The sequence below is a fragment of the Phymastichus coffea genome, unplaced genomic scaffold (genome assembly GCF_024137745.1).
Source record: "Phymastichus coffea isolate CEN01 unplaced genomic scaffold, Cenicafe_Pcof_1.1 PCOF00008, whole genome shotgun sequence".
NCBI lineage: Eukaryota > Metazoa > Arthropoda > Insecta > Hymenoptera > Eulophidae > Phymastichus > Phymastichus coffea.
The window spans coordinates 6,820,469-6,841,015 of record NW_026706819.1 but is presented as its reverse complement, the minus strand read 5'-3'; the positions used below and the strand labels follow the sequence as shown (position 1 = coordinate 6,841,015).

Here is a 20,547-nt window from a genome sequence, read left to right as displayed (position 1 = left end):
ATGCAACGTATGCGTTTCACGCGACTGAAAATTGGAAGAAACGGGTGAAACAAAGTAACAGACAGCAAATTAAATACAGATTCTTACTGTGGGTGAGGGTTGAGATTACATCAACACCGGGCTAAACATCAAGTATGCACTAAAATAAAAATCTAAGAGGAATTTATTGCAGTTAACTGCAAAAATACGCTTGCACAATGTGGCCAAGAGGTTCTGACCACGCGGGATGAAAGTCTATAAGCACTCAACGATTACTGCAACGATTATTGATTAATGTAATATTAATTGGTATATCATGTATCATTTTGTTTAGTCAGAATAATAACTCGCTAACTTGTGATACCTAAACTCAAAAGTGTATTTCATTCAATTTTTAATCACTTTAATAAATTTAATAATTTTAAATACGTATTTTCAATTTTAAACTTACTTTATACAATAGCATATAACCAATATTTAATAATGCAGTATAAAACAACCTTAAAATGATCTTTGAAATCGTAACAGATAAAATAATAAATATTGTATCTTAACTTACTATTTTTCGCACTTTTAGAATCGGCAGTCATAATTTCTTTTTTAGCACAATATGCATGTTTGATTTTAAAATGATCTTGATTCAGACATGATGTCTCAACTGATAACGGCTAAAAAGGGAACGTTCCCAACCGTCCGCCTTCAATTTCGTTGCAATTGAGATAAGTTATACTTGATAAAAAAATAAGAGACACGTTTTTTTTTTTTATTGGCGGAAAAAGCTGCCAAGGGGGTGAAAACCACCCTCAAAAAGTCAACCCTAAAAACAGTTAAACAGCAGTAACTTTGGTTGTATTGAATCTTATTTGATGAAACAAATTGAAAAAAATTTCTTACTTAAAAAACAACAAAACCGCATAGTTTCAGACTCAGGGAGTGAATAAATGCAATATTACCTGCCGAAGAGAAAATGGAGTGAGTGTGTATTAGATAGGTCCAAGGAAGTGGATGCTGTTCAGAGGTTCAATATACAAGAAGTCGCGGTTTCTTTTTATTCCCTAGATTAGGGACGAGACTGCACCTAGCCGGCATAAAAACCCCAGTCATAGGTGGGGAAAAGCCCTTTAGATGCAGCAACTTTATTAATAATAATTTACAATGAGTAGAACGCAAGCATCAAATTGGACGTCGCTCGCCTCTAGGCTCTCGCCTTTACAATCTTTGTCGTATGTGCGCACGCAAATCGGTGGATCATCCGGTCCACTTACCGCATGATGTAGGACTCGTGAGAGTGGGAGAGGAATCGAGAAAGTGCCTCCGAAATTAAAGGGACGGTGTAGCCCCGACGTCTCGGGAACGGGAACAGCCCTCGCTACAGCGTCACCTGAGGAAGCTGATGGGCACAGAGCCGCGTAGTTGGAGGCACTTCTGAGGGCTGGTCGCGCCCTCACCTACGGCAGCAGGTCTCCCTGTCCGTGGCTCAGCAGCCACGAGTCACTGGTCGCGATGTCGGACGATGCTTTCGCCGTGGTCACAACAATTACTTCGCTCGTGTACAAAATCGAACCGCAGCGCACAGAATAAGAACGTTCGGATCCGTCAAAGAGGGCAACAAAACTAAAACTAAACTTGGGGAAAGCGATGCCCGTCTTATATTGGGCGAAGCATTCCCACTCCACCCCCGCATTCAGGACCCGTAGCGTAATAGAGAGGCCCAGAGCGCGTCGCACGGTCGGACCCCGTAGCATATCGCACCGCTTTCGATTGTCCAACACGTGTCGATAATGACGTGCAGATGCAACGCACATGCGTCACAGCTTACCGCGAGGTCAGCTGCGACGCATGTGCGATGCAGCCGCGCTGCACGAGGCCCACAAACGAATCGGATACCCAAGCGCAGATACCGTAAACATTCCGCCCGCCTTCGTCCTTAAGGACGAACCTTCTATCGCGACTTAGTTTTACGCGTCGATCTCTCCCACTTGGACGGCTCCTCTTGATCCTTTCGATGATCCAGCGTCAGCGGTGCGAGACAAGCGACATGTCGTCTGAAGGTGTTGTTGGGTCGCTCACCAGTTCCAGATGTATCGCCTTGGTGGCAAAACAAACAAATAAGGCGATATATCCTTTGAAAGCGCGTTGGCCACGGCCCTTGGAGGTACGCACTTGGAACGGTCCGGCGTAGTCCAAGCCGGTGGTGGTGAAAGGGCGAGCAGGCGTCACTCGCTCGGCTGGTAGGTTGCCCATTAGTTGATGGGCCAAGCGGGGTTTGTGGCGTTGGCACTTTACGCATTTGCGGATCGCGGACTTGATAAGCGCACGCATACCTATGATCCATGCGAATCGCAACAGAACACTTGTGGTTAGAGTAGGTCCACCATGTAGGGCTTTACAGTGCGCATGAGCGACGAATAATCGACTAAGGGCCGATTGACGAGGTAGAATCGGCGGATTTCGCACGTGAGAAGGTAGCGGCGCGTTACTTAAGCGGCCTCCCACCCGCAAGACTCCGTCGCTATCGAGGAACGGCCTCAATGAGTGCAAAGCGTGTCGTCTGGGCAGGCCCTTACCGTCCCGTAAAAGCTCGATCTCACAGGCGAATACGTGCGACTGAGCAAGCTTCAAGATCGCCTGCCGGGCGTTGTCGAGCTCTGCCGTCGAGAGGAACGGGGTGTATAAACCCTCTTGCGCCTTGCGCCGCGTATATTGTAAAAACGGTCGCAAACACCAAGCTGTCACGCGTGTCAATCTGGTTAAGGTCGAATACCGCGACAACATCTCTGGTTCGTCATTTCTCGACTTTGTGTGCAAGATTTGCACCGTTTCTGGCGACTGAGGCCATGCTTGTGAGTGAGAAGCGAGCCAGGGTGGACCCTGCCACCATAGATCGAGCGATTTTAGTTCGGCGGGGGTAGCGCCGCGAGAAGCTATGTCAGCCGGGTTCTGTTTCGTGGGTACATGATCCCACGTCGCAGAAGGTAACTCGGTCTGTATGAGCGAGACGCGGTTAGCGACGAACGTCTTCCAGTGGCACGGATGTTTTTTAAGCCACATGAGGACGATTCGGCTGTCTGACCATAGGCGCACCGGCGCGGACCTCACGAACTCGAGCCCCTGCAGGTGGCGGACGAGCTTAACTGTCAACACTGCGCCGAGCAACTCAAGGTTAGGTATGCTAACAGTTTTCACGGGCGCGACCTTTGTTTTAGCCGCGAGTAGCGAAACGGCAAAGGTACCGTCACCGTTATCAATCCGCAGGTAGACAACGGCAGCGTACGCACGTTTGGAGGCATCCGAAAAGCCATGTACCTCGTATGACTTACGCTGCGAGAGGCCTAACCAACGAGGCACGGATAACGACGAGAGAAGGCCTAAGGAGCGGCAGTAGGTGAGCCATCTATCAAAAACTTCACCTGACACGCGGGCGTCCCAGTCTACCTTTTCGAGCCATAAATCTTGCAGGATGGTCTTTGCGGTCATGGTGATTGGCGCGAGCCAGCCTAGTGGGTCGAATAAGCGCGCGATATCGGAGGAGATAGTTCGCTTGGTCAGTTTTTCGCGACGGCACTCGATCTCACCGATGGTGAAACTGAAGCAGTCCAGCGAAGGCGACCAGTGCACACCGAGGGTTTTCACTGCCTTCTCGCTGTCGATTTCCTTCGACACGCAGCCGTTGCCTTGCGTCGTGCTTGAAGGTAGTAGCTCGGGGTGCGTAGCCGCCCATTTGTCCAACTTGACGCCGGCCGATCTCAGGATGGCTATCAATTCGTCGCGTTTCTGTATGGCGCTTGCGAGGTCGTCCGCGCCGGCGAAAGTATCATCGACATACGTTTCTGACTCGAGACAGGCCGCGCCGAGTGGGAAGCGTTTCTCTTCGTCGCGAGCTAGCTGTAGAAGAGTACGAATAGCTAGGTATGGCGCGCAGGAAGTACCGTAGGTTACCGTCGTCAGTCTATAGTGAATGGGGGGTGACTCGGCGACAGGTGACCATACGATGCGCTGGAGGTCCTGATCTTCGCGCGCTACACGAATTTGTCGAAACATTTTCACTATGTCGGCAGTGAAGCCATAGCGATATCTACGCCAATTGAGTAAAATGAGGTCAAGCTCACTTTGAAGCGGGGGCCCGGCCATGAGAAAGTCGTTCAAGCTGTGCTTGTCCCGAGTTTGACGCGACGCATCGAAAACAACGCGTATCTTCGGCGGTATCGCGGCAGCCTGCATAACCGCGTGGTGTGGCAGGTACCACGCGTAGGGATTGTTTCTCTCATGGTCGGGGACCCGCTCCATGTGGCCGAGGTCATAGTAGGTCTGCATGAATTCCGTGTACGCGCGGTTGAGCTGCGGATCACGAGCCAAGCGCTTGTGCTGATACGTCAACGAGAACAAGGCCATACGCTGCGTTTCCATACCGACGCGCGGTATCTCTTCTACACGCGGAAGGCGTACCTGGTAACGACCATCGCTTCCTCGCTTATGCGTTTCAGTAAAAAACTTCTCGCACGCTTTATCGTCCGGTTTTAGTGAATCGGTGACGGCCGGCACCTCCTCAAGCGTCCAGAAGCGTTGTAGCAGCTCGCTCAGGTCACTATTGACTACGCACCGAAGGACTTTGATCGATGCACAGTTTGCGTGTACCGCCCGCCGTGACGAGGGTTTGTAAGTGGGGCCCGATATTATCCACCCGAATGCAGTGTTTTGCGCGACCAAGCCCGAGCTCGAAACCTGCTTGAGGCCCGGGCGCAGCAGCTGACCGTAGAGGTCGGCTCCGATCATCAGATCGATCCGACCCGACGTATTAAAGAAAGGATCGGCCAAAGGTAAAACCTCAAGCTGCGTGAGGTCCTGTTTCGTGGAGGCGCGCGATGGCAAATCAGAGGTAAGTCGTGGTAAGATAAACGCGTTGACCTGCTTTTGAAAACTCGCGTCCGATCGTGATCGTAATGTGAAGCGAGTTGCGGATTTTACTAATCCAGCCGCGCACCCTCCCACACCGGTTAAATTAGTGTGTACGCGATCCCTCGAGAGTCCGAGCAGTTGAACAAGCGACTCGGACACGAAGGTCGCCTCAGAACCCTGGTCTAGGAGTGCCCGAGCACCGACTTCCCTTCCATCGGGGCTTGCGACTTTCACCAAGGCGGTGGCTAGGAGAACTGGGCAGTCATCTTCGGGCACACTCCTGTTGCATGCATGCGCCGCGATGCCGCGGTGTGCGCCTATTCGTGCGACATTCGCTCGGACTTCCGATTCGGTACTCGCATTCGTGCCATTCTGCGTGCTTTTGGGCGCGGCGCTACTAGGGTTGTTACTCGGTCGATGGAGCGTCGAGTGATGTTTTTCACGACAGACCTTGCATGTGTACGTCGACCTGCACTTATTGAACTTATGCTGGCCGAGGCAATTAAAGCAGAGCTTCAATTGACGCACGTCGCTCTGACGTTCGTGGACCTTTTTAGCAAGGTAAGTCGGGCAACGCGAAATGAAGTGCTCTCCCGCACATAGAGCGCACCTAGACGTTCTCGCTGGCAAGGATGCGTTAGCGTGATGAACGCGGCGCGAGTTATGGTTCGAGCTGTTGGTAGACGGTCCTTTTTTCTCGTCCTTATCTGCATGAATCGCGAGTAGTGATTGAGCCCTTCGTTCTAAGAACGCGACTAGATCCACGAACTTGGCGAAGCGCCATGGGTTTCCATCTGATCCTTCGATCGTGATTGTGGTCGTCTGCCGTTCGCGATAGATTAATTCGCTCTCCCAGATCTTTCTCGACTCAGGATCTAGACGTATCTCCATTGCGTGCACAAGCCAAATGTCCCAGTGCTGTACGGGTGTTCGTAGATTGGTGAGTGCACGGATGATTCGCTGAACTTCGTCGACGAACGCGCTCAAATCCACAGCAGACTCTTTCTTTAAGTACGGCATGTTGAACAGCGAGTCGAGCAACTTATTAATGGTTAAGCGCGGGTTGTGGAAACGATCATGAAGCGCTTTCCAGGTAGAAATATAGTTGACTCCAATGATCGCTACATCTTTCACGAGTTCCCCTGCAGCGCCTGTCAAACACGACTTAAGGTATTGAAGCTTCGCCGTGTCGGCGAGACGTGGAGCATTGTGCACAAGAGTGCGGAATATGTCCGCGAAACTGTCCCAATCCTCATAATTTCCCGAGAACGACGGTAGGTCTAAGCGTGGGAGTTTCGCGAGTTGGTCATCTATCTCATCGTCCTCGCGTGTACGTCTGCGCGGATTGTGATTGTCCTCCGACGGGAGGTTAGCGAGGGTCGTGATGAGCCAGTCAGAAGCGTCCTCGTAAGCACAGCGCATCGCTTGAAACTCGTTTTCGACAGTGTACGGATGCTCCTCTGATTCAGCACGTAAGGTAATGTCGTGGTGCGTCTTGCGGGCTTCGGCCCAGATCTCCCTGATAGTATCTACACGAGTTTGCACGATGACACGGTTGAGCGTGTCGGGCGCGCGCTCCCTCATTCGAGACCCGATTTGCTCGATCTCGGCCTTCCGATGGGCCTGCAACGCGACCAAACGCGCTAACGCAATAGGCGCCATTGTTTTTATATATATACGTGTACGTAACTAACACGATTCGCGAACCCTTAGCAAGGTGGACCTTTATCGTAACTTTACTCTATAACAACACAACAAACTAGCGATTGAACCTCTTTACATCATACACTCCTCACTCGGGGCACCATGAATAAATGCAATATTACCTGCCGAAGAGAAAATGGAGTGAGTGTGTATTAGATAGGTCCAAGGAAGTGGATGCTGTTCAGAGGTTCAATATACAAGAAGTCGCGGTTTCTTTTTATTCCCTAGATTAGGGACGAGACTGCACCTAGCCGGCATAAAAACCCCAGTCATAGGTGGGGAAAAGCCCTTTAGATGCAGCAACTTTATTAATAATAATTTACAATGAGTAGAACGCAAGCATCAAATTGGACGTCGCTCGCCTCTAGGCTCTCGCCTTTACAATCTTTGTCGTATGTGCGCACGCAAATCGGTGGATCATCCGGTCCACTTACCGCATGATGTAGGACTCGTGAGAGTGGGAGAGGAATCGAGAAAGTGCCTCCGAAATTAAAGGGACGGTGTAGCCCCGACGTCTCGGGAACGGGAACAGCCCTCGCTACAGCGTCACCTGAGGAAGCTGATGGGCACAGAGCCGCGTAGTTGGAGGCACTTCTGAGGGCTGGTCGCGCCCTCACCTACGGCAGCAGGTCTCCCTGTCCGTGGCTCAGCAGCCACGAGTCACTGGTCGCGATGTCGGACGATGCTTTCGCCGTGGTCACAACAATTACTTCGCTCGTGTACAAAATCGAACCGCAGCGCACAGAATAAGAACGTTCGGATCCGTCAAAGAGGGCAACAAAACTAAAACTAAACTTGGGGAAAGCGATGCCCGTCTTATATTGGGCGAAGCATTCCCACTCCACCCCCGCATTCAGGACCCGTAGCGTAATAGAGAGGCCCACAGCGCGTCGCACGGTCGGACCCCGTAGCATATCGCACCGCTTTCGATTGTCCAACACGTGTCGATAATGACGTGCAGATGCAACGCACATGCGTCACAGCTTACCGCGAGGTCAGCTGCGACGCATGTGCGATGCAGCCGCGCTGCACGAGGCCCACAAACGAATCGGATACCCAAGCGCAGATACCGTAAACAGGGAGGTTGAAACCCCTACGATGTACAGGGGAAAAACTACATTTTTGAGTGGATTTTTCGTCTACAGAATCACAAAATTATCATAAAAAAATTGAAACATACATTTTCATCTAGGAAATGATAAAATAAAATTTACGTATTTCGGCGTTTTTTCATTTTTATGTATTTCCAGGGTGAACTACCCCTAAACCCTATTAATACTATATGAATAGTTGTCGATCACCAATTTTGCTGATTTTCCATATGCTATGATGTTTAAAAGTGAGCTAGATAATGACACTGTTGGTCTGTAGGAAAATAAATTTAAAGGCTGAAGACCACCATCAAAAACTACTTCGAAAACACTATTACAGCAATATCTTCAGTTTATATTAATATTTTTCGACAACAAAAAATTTCAAAAATTCGTTATAAAAAAGTGGATATAACTATATAGGTTTTTTCTTTGGGGGTTACAACCCATACGATATAAGGGGAAAGAACAACCTTTTTGATTGGATTTTTCGCGTAAAAAATCACGAAATTACCATAAAAATTAAAAAATAAATTTTCATCTAGAAAATGATAAAATAATATTGATCAGCTTCGGAGTTTTTCGTTATTTAATATTTCGAGGGTGAACCACCCCCAAACCCTACTATTGCTATATGAATAGTTGCCAATCACCAATTTCGCTGATTTTTCATTTGCTATGACACTTAAAAATTGATGAGAGGATTACGCTATTGTTGTGCTAGAAAAGGAATTTGGAGTCTGGAAACCACCCTCAAAAGCCACCCCCAAAACCCTGTTACAGCAATATCTTGGGTATTTATGACTATTTTTCGACAAAAAAAAATTGAAAAAATCTATATAAAAGAAAACGTATCCATACAGGTTTTTTCATTGGGGGTTACGAGCCTTACGTTGTACAGGGGTGAAACTGTATTTAGAGTATCTATTTTTACCATCCGAATTCAAAAACGGATCATAACAAAATTATAAAAACGATCTATTTTGTGAAAAATAATACGGATAAATCTAAAGCGTTCCGGTATATCATCTAAACACTCAGTGATTAATATCCTCCAATCAACTTCCTGATAAACCCCTGATTAGCCTCACTCCCATAAAACCTAATCAACCTCAGCCTCTGATCAACCACACTCGCATACCCCATGATCAACCTCACTCCCAGATCAATCCCACTCTCATACCCACTGATCAACCTCATGCTCTGATTAACCCTACTTGCATACCCACTGATCTACCCCACTCGCATACCCCTGAATACTCCCTCATTAACTTCACCCCGTGAATACCCCTAATCAACTTCACTCGCGTAGTTATTGATTAACCCCACGGGGAATCTCCGATAGTCTCAATGAATAAAAATGTATTCCTAATCTGTAAAGTGGATTTCGAAGGGTAGGAGTATTATTTTATGGTGTATGGTCCGTTTATGAAAATGAAATTCGTTCACGATGTCACTTAACTTTGAATATAGGTAAAAATCTAGCCTAAAGGCTTTAGCATGTTTACGTTAGGATATCTCGAAAGCGTGACGTGATGGCTCAATTCTGAGGATGAATTCAAATTTTACGCAGAAAATTGCTTTAGAGATTACTTACAGTCTTACTAGAATATCCACAATCCCGTTTTTTACTATTCATGTAGTTCTAGCTGCAAAACTTGTTTTGTTCACTCAAATTACGAATGTTATCGTATTCTGTCGGCCTATTTTACTGAATAGGAAGAAACTGTTATGATAGAATTTCAATCTTGGTTTGCCTCGTTAACCGCAATCAAACCGAATTTTAATGACGTTCACCACGTTAACCGCAATGATATGCGGCACGAATAAATATACAGGGTGGGCCATTTTAAGTGGACCAGTAGGTTTCCTCGGAAACTATGAGAAATAGCGAAATATTTTTCAGACAGAAGTTGCTCAATTTCGAGGGGCTCAAATTCTCATGATCTTACATTTGACCTTGGAGGTCACGTTCAAGGTCATTTGAAGGTCAACTTTGTTTTCTTAAATGAGAACTCCTATTTTTGATCCCGGATTCAGAAAGAGCGGGAAATTCTACGTTAAGATGATGTAACGAATGTGGGGTCCGATTCACCACTCAAGGTCATGTGAAGGTCAATTTATTTTTTTTCTTAATTTTTCCTCCCGAATGACCGGGTAAGGGTGATGTTAAGCGAAAAATATTTTAGACAAAAGTTGCTCAACTTCGACGGGGCCACATTCCTATGACCGTACCTTTGATCTTGGAGGTTATGTTAAAATACTTTAATCACTTACCTTCTTCATTTATGACCTTGAATAAATAGGGCAAAATAGACCGCAGACATGACGCCTAAACAAAAAATTGGGTAGAATTTTCCGCTCTTTCCGAATCCGGGGTCAAAATAGGGGTTCTCATGTAAGAAAACAAAGTTGACCTTCAAATGACCTTGAACATGACCTCCAAGGTCAAAGGTAATGTCATGAGAATTTGACCCCCTCGAAATTGAGCAACTTTTGTCTGAAAAATATTTCGCTATCTGTCATAGTTTCCGAGAAAACCTACTGGTCAACTTAAAATGGCCCACCCTACACATACACACTCACACACACGCACGCACGCACACACACACACACACTTCAGAACAACTCCGCCACCGCCGGTCCCAAGCCCGGGACCCTGCTACTCAAGAAGCAGGGAAGGAGGAGGGGGAGGAGTATCAACCTCGTTAAACAACCAAGGCTCATCTGGCCCGGATGATAGCACCCTGTTAAAGGGTCCCCGTCCAGGGTAACGGACTCCCCAAGCTGAAGGTGTGAAACGACCCGTGCCGATGTAGCCTGGTTGGCTCTCAGGGGTAACAGAGAGTCCCAAATGGAGCCTTGGGAGCACCTGGCGAAACTCCCTCGTATCTAGCCTTGTCCCACACACGCGGGGCTCTGCGTGGGATCGACGACAACTTCCCTAGCTACTCGTGGGACCAACATGAAGAATAATCAATCAAATCAAAATGAAAAATACCGCAGTGAAGCTGATAAATGCTTCAAGAGCCTGGAGAGAAAGGTCAAAAAGCTGGTGGAGTTTATTCTAGAAAAGAAGAACCTCCACGCAGAACTGAAGACCATGGCCAGAACGGCAGACTGTATGATAGAGGAGTACGCGAAGCTGCGCGTGCTCTCCTACCAGGGGGCCAAAAGAAGTACAGAAAAACTGACGGTAAGGGACGATGAGACCCAAACATCGCCCATCTTTAGAGAAAAAGCGAAAAAGCGTGAACATTTAGAAACGCAATCGCCGACGATCCCGCCAGCAATGAAGAAGGCCAAAAGCGACCAGGAAAAAACCCTGCTCACAAGGGAGAGTGAAGAAAGAAAGGAGATTGCCGAGAAAAAAGCCTCCGAATGGAAAGAGGTAAGAAGAAAGGGCAAAGCCAAGAAGAAAGAAAAGAAGAGAAAAGAGACCAATAAAAAAGAAGGCAGTAAAGAGGGTAAAACCACTAAGACCACGAGCAGGAAGCCTCGCCCAGAAGCTATTAAGATCAAAGCACTGGGCGAGACTTCGTATGCCGACATCTTGAGGAAGGTCAAGGCAGCACCCAACATGAAGGAGATAGGTGAAAGAGTCACCCGAATACGGCGTACTAGAGCAGGAGAACTACCCCTCGAACTGGGGAAACCGGGAACCGGGTCCCCAAACATAGAAGAGATGGTCCTGGCCACACCTGAGGAGTCAGCAGAAGTCCACTTATGACCGATAAAGAAACCCTCAGGATCAAAGACATGGATGAGACAACCACACCTGAGGAAGTGATAGAAGCTGTAGCTGCAGTTATCGGACCAGAGGCAGCTGCAAGTAGCAGCATAAAAATCAGAGGACTATACAACGGCACACAAGCGGCATATATCCAGCTCCCGGTAGCAGCGGCCAGAAAGCTACTTGAAAACGGGAAGCTGAGAATAGGATGGGTGAACTGTAGAGTTCAGCCTTACACACCGACACAAAGATGCTACCGGTGCTTGGAGAATGGTCACATCGCAAAGGACTGCAAAAGCGATGAAGACCGCTCCAAGCAGTGTTTCAGGTGCAGAAAGGAGGGGCATAAGGCAGCGGACTGCACGGACGCAAAGACGGAGGGATCTCACGCTAAAAATGACTAAAGTCCTCCAAATCAACCTCAACCACTGTGCAGCGGCTCAGGACCTGCTGCACCAGTTGGTAAGGGAGGAAAAGGCCGACATCGTCATAGTTAGTGAAAAGTACCGTGATCTCGATCAGCCGAACTGGGTGAAAGATACGACTGGTAGGGCGGCTGTCTGGGTATGCGGACACCTACACGTATCGGCAAGGATGACCGATCCAACCTCAAACTTTACGTGGATAGAAGTGGCTGGCATGCGTATATATAGTTGCTATCTCCCACCTATCGAAGAGATAAGCGAGTTTAAGAAATCCCTGGATGACATTGTTACCAGCGCAATGACATCACGCCTACCGGTGGTCATCGCAGGCGATTTTAATGCATGGGCCGTAAACTGGGGAAGCGCGAAAACAAATGCTCGCGGGCATGCACTTCTAGAGGCGTTCGGAGTATTGGAGCTCGAGGTAGCCAATAGAGGAACGACCCCGACCTATTCCAAGGCGGAGAAATCGTCCATAGTGGATGTTACCTTCATAGATGCCAAACTATTGACGGAGGAGCTCAACTGGAGAGTCAGCGATCGGTACACGGGCAGTGACCATCAAGCCATAACGTACCGGCTCCAGTTGATCAAAAAAGCGGTATCCACCAGGACAACGGAAAACAAGAGGAGATGGGCACCAAATACCTTCGACAGAGAATCATTTCTCTACTCCCTTGAAGGAATATCAGTATCCGGAACCGCGGAGGAAAAGGCGCAGGGTCTCACACGAGCTCTCAACACTGCATGTGATGCATCCATGGCTGTCAAGAGCAACGCAAGGGGTAGATTACCGGTTTACTGGTGGAATGAAGACATCGCAAGCCTGAGGCATAAATGTCTTACAGCCAGAGGGCGCCATCAAAGAGCAAGGAACAAGCCCAACTTCCGAGCTCTGACCGAAAAATTTGAAGAGCTAAGATCACCGCTCAAGGTCACCATCAAAGCAGCTAAGAGACAGTGCTGGCGAAACTTCTGCGAGGAAGTAGATAAGGACCCCTGGGGCCGGCCGTATAAAACGGTCATGCGCAAGATCAAGCCCAGGAGTGGCGCAACACCATCTTGCCCATTATTCCTCGACAGAGTAGTGCGACATCTGTTCCCAAGACATCGGGAGAGACCAGAACAAACAGGCCTAATGGAAAGAGACGATGAAATCGAGTTTACAGAAGTAACCCAAGCAGAACTGATAGTAGCCGCAAAGAAAATTCGAACCCGGAAAGCGCCAGGGCCGGATGGGATACCGGGAATTGCCATCAAGACGGCAGCACTGAATGCCCCGGAAATAATTCGCGATACATTTAGTGCGTGCCTGCGAGAAGGACATTTTCCAAACTCGTGGAAGCTGTAAAGACTGGTGCTGCTACCCAAGGGAAATAAGCCTCCCGAGCAGCCTTCGTCCTACAGACCACTGTGCATGTTGGACATTATAGGAAAACTGCTGGAAAGAGTAATCCATGCCAGATTGGAGGCAGCTATAGCCGAAGCAGGGGACCTGTCTGGAAACCAGTTCGGCTTCAGAAAAGGCCGTTCAACCTTAGGCGCTATTGATCGAGTTGTGGACCTGGCCAAAGATGCCATTAGCGGAGGACGGAGCGCAAGACGCATGTGCGCTGTGATCGCATTAGACATCCGAAATGCGCTTAACTCGGCAAGATGGGACATCATTATGACAGCCATGAAAGGACTGAAGGTGCCGCTGTATTTGCGTAGAGCCCTATCGAGCTACTTAAGCAACCGAATCCTGCACTATAACACCGACGATGGCACACACTCATACAACATCACGGGAGGAGTGCCGCAGGGATCGGTGCTTGGCCCCTTGCTATGGAATGTCCTATATGACGGACTAATAAGACAGCAGTTGCCAAGGGGAATAGAGATAATAGCTTTTGCCGATGATGTAGCACTAGTGGTCACGGCAAAGAGCGTTGAGGAGATAGAATATATAGGAAACGTCTCCATCGAGGTGGTGTCTCGATGGCTAAAAGGGCATGGGCTCAGTCTCGCTGCGGAAAAGACAGAAGCGGTGCTCATCTCCCGCACGAAAGCTCGGAAGTACGCCACATTCACGGTGGAAAATAAGCGAGTACAGTCGACTGACACGGTGAGGTACCTGGGAGTTATACTAGATGCGCGGCTATCGTTTGAGGAACACTCTCGAAAACAGGTGTCAAAGCCACTAACGTTGCTAGAGCGTTGGCAGGTATCATATCAAACGTCGGGGGCCAAAGCAACCACGCAGAACCCTCCTATCGTCGGTCGTAAGCTCGGTAATTCTCTACGGAGCTCCTATATGGGCGGATGCGCTAAGAAATAATGCAAGCTACGGAGGGACGTGTCGAAGAGCCTGCAGAGCAGCAGCGCTACGAGTTGCCCGTGCATACCGAACTGTATCAGACATAGCAGTCTCGGTAATCGCTGGAATAGCGCCTATCGACCTACTAGCATGCGACAGAGCAGAAATATACCGTGAAGGAGGTCGTAACGAAGAGAACAATGCTGATAGACATGTCCACAGCAAACGGTGGACGCAAAATTTAATGCGAGAATGGCAGAGAAAATGGGACAACGCAGTGATAGGTCGCTGGACTCATCGCATCATCCCGAACATTGACAAGTGGACAGGCAGGCGCCACGGACACCTCACCTTCCAACTAACACAGGTGCTCACCGGTCATGGCTGCTTCCGCATTTATCTCCAACACATCGGTGTATATGCGAGTGCCGAATGCCCATCCTGTCCAGGCAATGACGAGGACGTAAAACATGTCTTATTTGTGTGTCCCCGCTTCGCCGAAGAGCAGATGCATTTCCGCACGGAGTGGAATGATCCAATGAGTCCCGAAGGGCTCGGAGCTTGCCTGCTCGGCTCGCCAGAGGGATGGGAAACGGTAGTGACCTTTGCCACGTCAGTGGTAAACCGGCTGACCGAAGTAAGAAAGGAGGAAGAGAGAAGACGCGACAGGTCTATCATGCATAGATAGAGCGAGGTGCCAGACTATGGGACTAAAAAGCGCTCCTAAACTACCACAGAGTAGTTGGTAGAGCGCGGTTACCCCATCCGATGCAGAGGAACGTAGGCTCTGAGGTCACCTAAGTCCATAGGATAACAAGGCGCCAGCCTATCCAAAGCGCTCCCCTGCCTTTGCGGGAGAGCAAAGGACATTGGGTTGAGCCCAGACTCCCTCACCCGATGCAGAGGAACGTAGGTGTCGAGGTAGAGTCTGTCCAGAGGATGACCGGATGATGCCGATAGAAGAAGATGACCGGACGATGCCGAAGAAGACGTGTAAATCGATGCCGTAAGAAGAAGACGAGGCTAACATAGCCGAAGACGATGAAGATCGAAGAAAGCGACACAGCCGAAAGGTAATGAAGAAGACAAGGCTAATATAGCAGAAGCCCCCCCGCGAAGTAATGCCTAGCGGCGGTTCCCGCGGGGGATACAGGCAGGACATAGAGAGATGGGAGTTTAGTGGGTATACCATGCTTAGGGATTCCCACACAGGACGAGCCGGAAGGCCGTTACGTGCATAAAGCATTCTCCAACTCTCTTCAAAAAAAAAAAAAAAAACACACTTCAGAACATGTTTTGTTAACTTAATACATACAGTGCCCGTAAATTGCTTTTGCCCACCCAAAGAGAGATTTCTTAAAACTTTAAAATTTAATATCTCAGTGAAAAATTGATACAGAGACCAACCCGGGACGCGTTTGAAAGGTCTTTTTAAGACCTTTTATATGATATGTATAGCAAATATAATTAGTTCATTCTCTAATTGTTTTTAATGATAATTCGTCGTTGAAAATTCGATTTTTTTATTCATCTTTCACTTCTGTCTATACCGGAAGGAAAACCCGTAGAAAAATTGGAAGTAGACTATTTTTTAGCTCTTTCCAAGGGCTATACAAGAAGCTTATTAAAAGTTTGAATTCCCCAAGTATATTGCGTGCAAACGAGTTTTTACCAAAAAATGACCGTTTTTGTCAATTCAAAATGTCAATGGCAATAAAATTGAAGGTGGACGGTTGGGAATGTTCCCTTGTAAGTTAAAAACGAAGAGAGAGAGAGAGAGAGTGAGAGAGAGGAGAGAGTACCATCGATGCCGCTCGATGGCGTGAGAGTTAAAAGATTTGTCGAGATAGAGACGATACAGAAAACTCACTTCCTTTTAACGGACGTGTTTTTTGTTCCACTGACATTTTGTTTAAAATTTATTTATTTGAAGTTTACTCGTTCGCACGCATAAACATATCATGCGATTGCTTGATCATAATCCAGTATCATCGGTATTCTTTATAAAGCGTAACGCTAATCAAAACGTGGTTTTAACGACCCATAAGAGATAACGAAAGATTTTCCTTATACCAGCGTTACCCGAATTTAAAGTTGTATTTCAATTATATTGTATTTATTGTATTTCAAGAAATTTCACACCTCAATTTTCATAATAACATCAATTTTTCTTAATAACAACAGCAACAATTTATAACATTTTTTCATCATTATTTTAAGATAATAAAAACGAATGAAATACTTGAATAAAATCATTTGATTCAACCATAAATTATTTTATTACTTAAAATATCAAGAGTTTTCCTTATGGGAATGCCCTTGACTAAAAATACACGATAAAATCAAACAGACTCCAAATTCAGATTCAGCAACCCTCAACACAGTAGAAATTTTTTAACACATCTGTTTACATTTGCTTGGCACATTTGTTTACATCGTTACTGAGGCTAAACTGATTGCAAATTTGAATTTAATGTGTCAAGATACATAAGAATATGTGTATGTCATTTTCGATATAGACCACCGTTTTTATATATCTATGTAATTTAAATTACAATAGGTTCATTTTTAAATGAAAAAAGACAAAATTATGATAACATTTATCATAGACTATATATATATATATATATGTATATATGTATTTGTGATAGGCTATGATTATGATAAAATTTATTAAATTTGAATAATGATTAATACGTACCTTTCTGGGGAATATACAGCTTATGCTATATTAAAATTAGACTGTAGATCAATTAGTGTTTGAAATCAGATTATCCAACGAAGGAGAGCATTAATAACCGAGAAAGTTAGCAAGTTGTACAGTCGACTTCTCAATACCGAATCTTAATTCCTTACTATACAACCTACTACCTCACCCAGGCATTACTGCTATTTTTTCTCTATTAAACATTTTTTGTTATTTCATACGATGTTCTGATATTTGTTTGCTTTTGTCTAAGTAATTGTGTTCTTTAAGATTTCATGAAGCTTATAATTCATTCATAATATTTTATATAGATAGTTATTTTTAAGTTTTAGATTATAATTTTTAAACATTGCTATTTATTACTATAATAACAATTCGCAATAATTTAAATATTTTCAAAAATCAACTATTTGTTATTCTTTTACTATTTCTTCTAACAGAATATTTTTCTTTTCCTTTCTTCAATATTTGACATAATACAGCAAGTCTACAATTACGAAAAAAGATTTATAGTTTATTGTATATGTACAATAAACTATAAATATTACAGTTTGTTTATACTGAACGATTTCGGTATAATATGAGCCATGGTTACTAATACGTTCATACGACCAAAACTCGTTGCACCGATTTTATTACTATAGATATAAATACATGAATAATAATAATATGATACATAATTGTGAATTTATCATAAAATAAACAGTTCGAAAATATGCTCCATATATGATTGCACACACCATTTATGAAAAGTAAAAACCAGGCAATGAGGTATCGAAATCTCATTAATATGTACATGCTTTTTGAAGTACCATAATAGAACTATTTATTTATAGGCTACTATATTTATTAATATAACTACTGATTGAAACAAATTGATCTGTTAGAAAACATAAAAATAATCATTTATCTTTAATAGTAAACTAGAGAAGATTATAAAATCAGTTTTATACAGGCAATTAAATTAATGTGATTTTATTTTTGTTTAACATTGAGAAATTAAAACTCATATTTTCGAGTAGATAATATTTCGTTTGAAACAGATTTTATTTGCAATTGCTAACTTTACAAAAAACGTGATGAAACACTTGCCAAGTCCGTGACTAAGTGACTAACAAAATCATGAGAATAAATTTTGTCATGTTTGTTATAAATTTGCAGAAAGACAAAAGAGGACATTTTGACTATCTGATCGGTTTATTAAATCTATTTATTAGTAAAACTCTAGTACTTTTAAATTAGTTAATTATTTCACTTGTTATTTAATGAATACCATTTCTTAAAAGGTAAAAAATTGAGATGTTAATTTATCTTACGCAGGCATGAAAATCCATATAAATTTGAGGTTATTAATATTGAGAATCAATTAATGCCGGCCTGACTACATGTACCGGTAGATAGGAGCTTGCGGTATGCATATAAAAAAACTCACAAGTTCGGATCTACGGGTTAGTGTCATCAAGTAACTCTTTACTTTGTATATTTTATTCCAGTTGTTTACGATTTCTTTGTCAAGTATTTTTCAATTGCTGGTATGCATCCTTTATCTATTACGTTGAATCTGTAAAATTAAAATAAATACTATAATATTTACAAAAATGCTATTGATTGCAAAGTTGTTTTTATAAAACGAATAAAGAAAAAAAAACATGTTCATATAGGAAAGCAATGGAGTCCAGTTGAAAAAAAATCCATATCCTACACATGAATCCGTCTTTATTCATAAAATTGGTTAATGTTTTGGAGATATCAAAAATCCCTCGTTAGATTTAAAGAGGATTCCACATTTTCGTTAGAATACATTTATAAAACCATAACTATTTGTTACGTCAAAGTTTACCTCCGAGTAAAGATTTAGTTGGATTCAAAGTGGATAATAACCATTCTGATAAAAAATGGAAATTTCTTTTTTCATAATGTATGTATAATATTATCATATGACATGGTCCGATAAATTATATTTATAATAGAATAGGAGTTGAATTATTTTTTAGATTTTGATTAAGCCACTGGACACTCCTGTCAGATGTAACTATGAAGGTGAGTTTGAGAAAAAGGAGTTCATAATATTTATTTCTCTATTCCAAGAGACTCACTACAATGTTTAGGTAAAGAAGTTTTTTAAGTGATCGACCAAGTCTTTCCTTTTTGGATCCTTCTGAGCCAATCTTTAGTATTAATTTCGCCAACGTTTTGATGACATTTTTACATCATCCTTCTCAAAGCTAGAATGGTCAAATAAACATATTAATTTATATTTATTAAACACATTTGGCTACTTTTTACCGCAAATATTACGCAAAAGTTACATTCTTATGAAAACAATTTTTGTGCGTCATTTCTAATAAGAATCATCATAAGAATCGGTAAGCTTTATACATATTAAACGAGAATATTGAAATGTACCTCAGTTTGTACTGGTATTTATGCCAAACAAATTTTTGAAATATGTATCTAGAAGGAATAAGGTAGGTATAGTAAAGAAGACAATCTTATGCAAAACTAGTCGGTAGAACGTCACATAGGATATAAGCTTGCCAATTCAACAATGTAAATGTTAATCATTCATCTCACTCATGTTTGCTTACATAGTTCTGTACATAGTTATTTATGTTATTTTTTCGCTATAAATGTCTAGAATTCCGAAAAATAGGCGCTTTGGTCTCTATGGCTAGCATTCAATAACTTAGACGTTATTGAAATCAAACTTATGTTTATATATTTCAGTCAATCTTTGATCTTTGAAAACAGCTGGTGTGCTTACATTGCGTTCTACTCGGAAAACTAAGATATTAATAGCCAATCAAGTGAAGTGACAGATAATTCAAATTTATCGTTTAACAACAAAACAAAATTAAAGTAACGGCCAAAATGGCTACTCATTAGGAAACATAGGCTACTCATCAGGAAACATTTCTAGCTAGAAGATCTGGACGTCCAAAATAGTAAATTAATTGTAGCAGTTAAAATAACGAAGGTATTACACTTAATCGAAAATATTATTACTATAATTTTTTCGCTTATTATTTTTATTATCATCAAAATTAGTTTTCCTACCTGAATTAATAATTTATCTCTATCATTTAACTCTTCTATATACAATATCGCTTAATTCTTTGGACTAATGCATTTTTTTCATATCAATAAGTACAAAAAAAGACTAGTTTTCAATTAAAAAATAAGAGATACCACCCTCGTGATCGGATTTACATGTTTTACTTGTATTTTAACACTAGAAGTAATGCGCAGTGCAATCTACAGTAAAATATCAATTAAAATCTGTAGAATATTGAAAATTTTTTTCGGGGTTGATTTTGTTTTTTTGGGGGAGTTTGAAAGATAAGCTCGAATAGGTTAACCATATTTTAGTATTCAATCAACGAATATATTTTTTCTAATATTTTGATTTGATTTTTTTTTCATGAAAACAGGCACAAAGAGAGAAATTTCGATGGAAAAAATAGAGGTTGCAAGTCTCATGGTCGAAGCTCGATGCATTAGTTTTATTTATACATTAGAAGTAATACACAACAGACATCTTAGTAAGTTAACATTTTAAACCTGTAGAATATTAAAAAAAATTTTATTGGGGTGGTTTCTTCATTTTCAGGATATTTTGAAAAGTCATCTCAAATGGATCAACTTTATTATTATTTAATATTTTTTCCAGTTTTCTTTTGGTCTCATTTAAAATTTTTTTTTCACAAAAATAC

At 43.6% G+C, this 20,547-nt stretch overlaps 2 protein-coding genes and 1 long non-coding RNA gene across 3 annotated transcripts in view; 1 reads left to right on the top strand and 2 right to left on the bottom strand.

The window, feature by feature from the left end:
• Nucleotides 1-1,995: 1,995 nt before the first annotated feature.
• Nucleotides 1,996-6,537, bottom strand: LOC131670431 (uncharacterized). Its single transcript, XM_058946032.1, has one exon. It carries the CDS (start codon nucleotides 6,535-6,537, stop codon nucleotides 1,996-1,998), a length of 4,542 nt encoding a protein of 1,513 aa, XP_058802015.1.
• A 4,098-nt stretch (nucleotides 6,538-10,635) lies between these two features.
• LOC131670424 (uncharacterized) lies at nucleotides 10,636-11,400 on the top strand. Its single transcript, XM_058946020.1, has one exon. It carries the CDS (start codon nucleotides 10,636-10,638, stop codon nucleotides 11,398-11,400), a length of 765 nt encoding a protein of 254 aa, XP_058802003.1.
• Nucleotides 11,401-17,899: 6,499 nt separating this feature from the next.
• Nucleotides 17,900-20,547, bottom strand: part of LOC131669968 (uncharacterized) — a 48,833-nt gene continuing 46,185 nt past the window's right edge. Inside the window, exon 3 of the long non-coding RNA XR_009302413.1 lies at nucleotides 17,900-18,395. This is a non-coding gene — a long non-coding RNA (uncharacterized LOC131669968). The remainder of the gene's footprint in view (nucleotides 18,396-20,547) is intronic.

Bases quoted from the DNA above. Each gene is read 5' to 3' on its own strand.
- LOC131670431 (XM_058946032.1), bottom strand. From the start codon at position 6,537: ATGGCGCCTATTGCGTTAGCGCGTTTGGTCGCGTTGCAGGCCCATCGG.
- LOC131670424 (XM_058946020.1), top strand. From the start codon at position 10,636: ATGAAGAATAATCAATCAAATCAAAATGAAAAATACCGCAGTGAAGCT.